Source organism: Meleagris gallopavo, chromosome 22 (genome assembly GCF_000146605.3).
Source record: "Meleagris gallopavo isolate NT-WF06-2002-E0010 breed Aviagen turkey brand Nicholas breeding stock chromosome 22, Turkey_5.1, whole genome shotgun sequence".
Lineage (NCBI taxonomy): Eukaryota > Metazoa > Chordata > Aves > Galliformes > Phasianidae > Meleagris > Meleagris gallopavo.
Window position 1 is genome coordinate 7,474,629 of NC_015032.2, and position 1,883 is coordinate 7,476,511.

General features: G+C 47.7%; 1 protein-coding gene across 1 annotated transcript; it reads left to right on the forward strand.

The window, feature by feature from the left end:
- The first annotated feature begins 57 nt into the window (after nucleotides 1-57).
- On the forward strand, nucleotides 58-1,790 carry LOC104914035 (proteasomal ubiquitin receptor ADRM1). Its single transcript, XM_010722430.3, has 4 exons — nucleotides 58-563; nucleotides 810-926; nucleotides 1,006-1,129; nucleotides 1,540-1,790. Exons 1-4 carry the CDS (start codon nucleotides 354-356, stop codon nucleotides 1,638-1,640), a joined length of 552 nt encoding a protein of 183 aa, XP_010720732.1. The 5' UTR covers nucleotides 58-353; the 3' UTR covers nucleotides 1,641-1,790.
- Nucleotides 1,791-1,883: the final 93 nt, after the last annotated feature.

Consider the following 1,883-nt stretch of genomic DNA (forward strand, 5'->3'; position numbering starts at 1 on the left):
ACTGGCTGCAGATGGCGGTCTGCCGTTGGGAAGGCGGCCGGGCCGGGCTCAGGGAGCGGAGCAGGGCCGGTCGGGTGGGCGCTGCTCGGCCCAGCGCGGCCTTGCCGAGCCGTGGTGCCAGCACAGGAGGGAAACTGCAGGGAGGTGATCTCATCGCGTGTGGCTCATTCGGTAACTGTGCTCTGTGTAGAGAACGGGGCCGCACGCAGCGTCCTGCTTTCGCCCTGCTCTGTGTTTAGCTTTAACGCAGCGCCCGCGGTTCTGAAGCTGAGGGCCTCGTTGTGTGGTGTCACATTGAGAACAGCGCACGAGAGAACTTTCTCATCGTGTCAGCCCATCCTTCTGTCCCCAGGATGTCTTCAGGCGCGCTCTTTCCGAGTCTGGTGCCAGGCTCCCGTGGCTCTTCGAGTAAATACCTGGTGGAATTCCGGGCAGGAAAGATGTCCCTGAAGGGCAGCACTGTGACCCCAGACAAGAGGAAAGGCCTTGTTTACATCCAGCAGACCGATGATTCCCTCATCCATTTCTGCTGGAAGGACAGGACCTCGGGCAATGTTGAAGATGTAAGTATGGCTTTGTGTTTCACTGCTGAGGTGTTGAGGCACTGTGTCACCTTGGTCTTGTTTCCTGCCGTGCTGAAAGAGCTCTGAGATGGTTTAGAACGTGAATCCTACAATGACTCAACAGACTTACCCTTCTAAATCCCCTTTGGAGCAGATGGTTGGGGGGGGACCAGAAGTTCTCTGGGAGGCTGACAGTAATGTTCGTGTATTTCCTGAAATATCTGTTCCTACTGCTGTGTTTTCCAGGATTTGATTATTTTTCCTGATGATTGTGAATTCAAAAGGGTTCCTCAGTGTACTACTGGCCGTGTGTATGTATTGAAGTTCAAGGCAGGATCAAAACGACTCTTCTTCTGGATGCAGGTTTGTGGGAAGTAAATAAGAGAAGTGTTGGAATAAATGACTTGCAGTTCTCCTTGTACCAAGAAGAACTTTCTTCCAGGAGCCGAAGACAGACAAGGATGAAGAACATTGCCGTAAAGTGAATGAGTATCTCAACAACCCCCCAATGCCTGGTGCTTTGGGTGGAAATGCGAGCGGAGGCCACGAGCTCTCAGCATTAGGAGGTACAGTCCATTCTCTGCTCCTTCACATGAGAAGCCTTTTGTTAGAATGAGCACTTATAGTTCCCTAGGGAGAAATTCCTGATGACTTTGGAGGGTGAGTTGGGGACAGTGCTAATACCAGAAAAGTGTAAACATGCCATTAAGCAAGATAAACTGTGCTGTATTAATAGGTGCAGAGTGAAAGCTAAGACTGCCAGACAAAGTATATTTTCAGTAGATTCTCTGGAGTCTTACCTTTTATGAAGCCAAGTTGCATTTATCTTTTATGAGCATCGTGAATCAGTAAACACGTGCAACTGTTTTTTCCATACAGAATGTGATGCCAATTAATCTCCTGCTGTTTGAGCTGGAGTGCTGTGAAAAAAAAACCTATGTGAATATGTTGTGTTTCAGAATGTTTTTGTTTTTAGGTGAGGGTGGCTTGCAAAGCCTTCTTGGAAACATGAGCCATAACCAGCTCATGCAGCTGATCGGACCAACGGGCTTAGGAGGACTTGGTAAAATGCTTTAATATCTTTATGCCAAAGTGGTATTTTCTCCTGCCAGGTTAAATCTTACCTGACAATATTTCCAAGTAGTGCTGTTGATTTGAATAGCACTTCTGTCACGTGAGAAAGCAAGGCTCTGCCTCAGAGATGAGTTATGGGGCCCAAAAAAAAAAGAAAAAAAAAAAGGCAGGAAATGGATACCAGGTTCTACATGACACTCATCTTACAGCACAGGCTGCAAGGAATATTTGCCTTTTTTTTTTTTT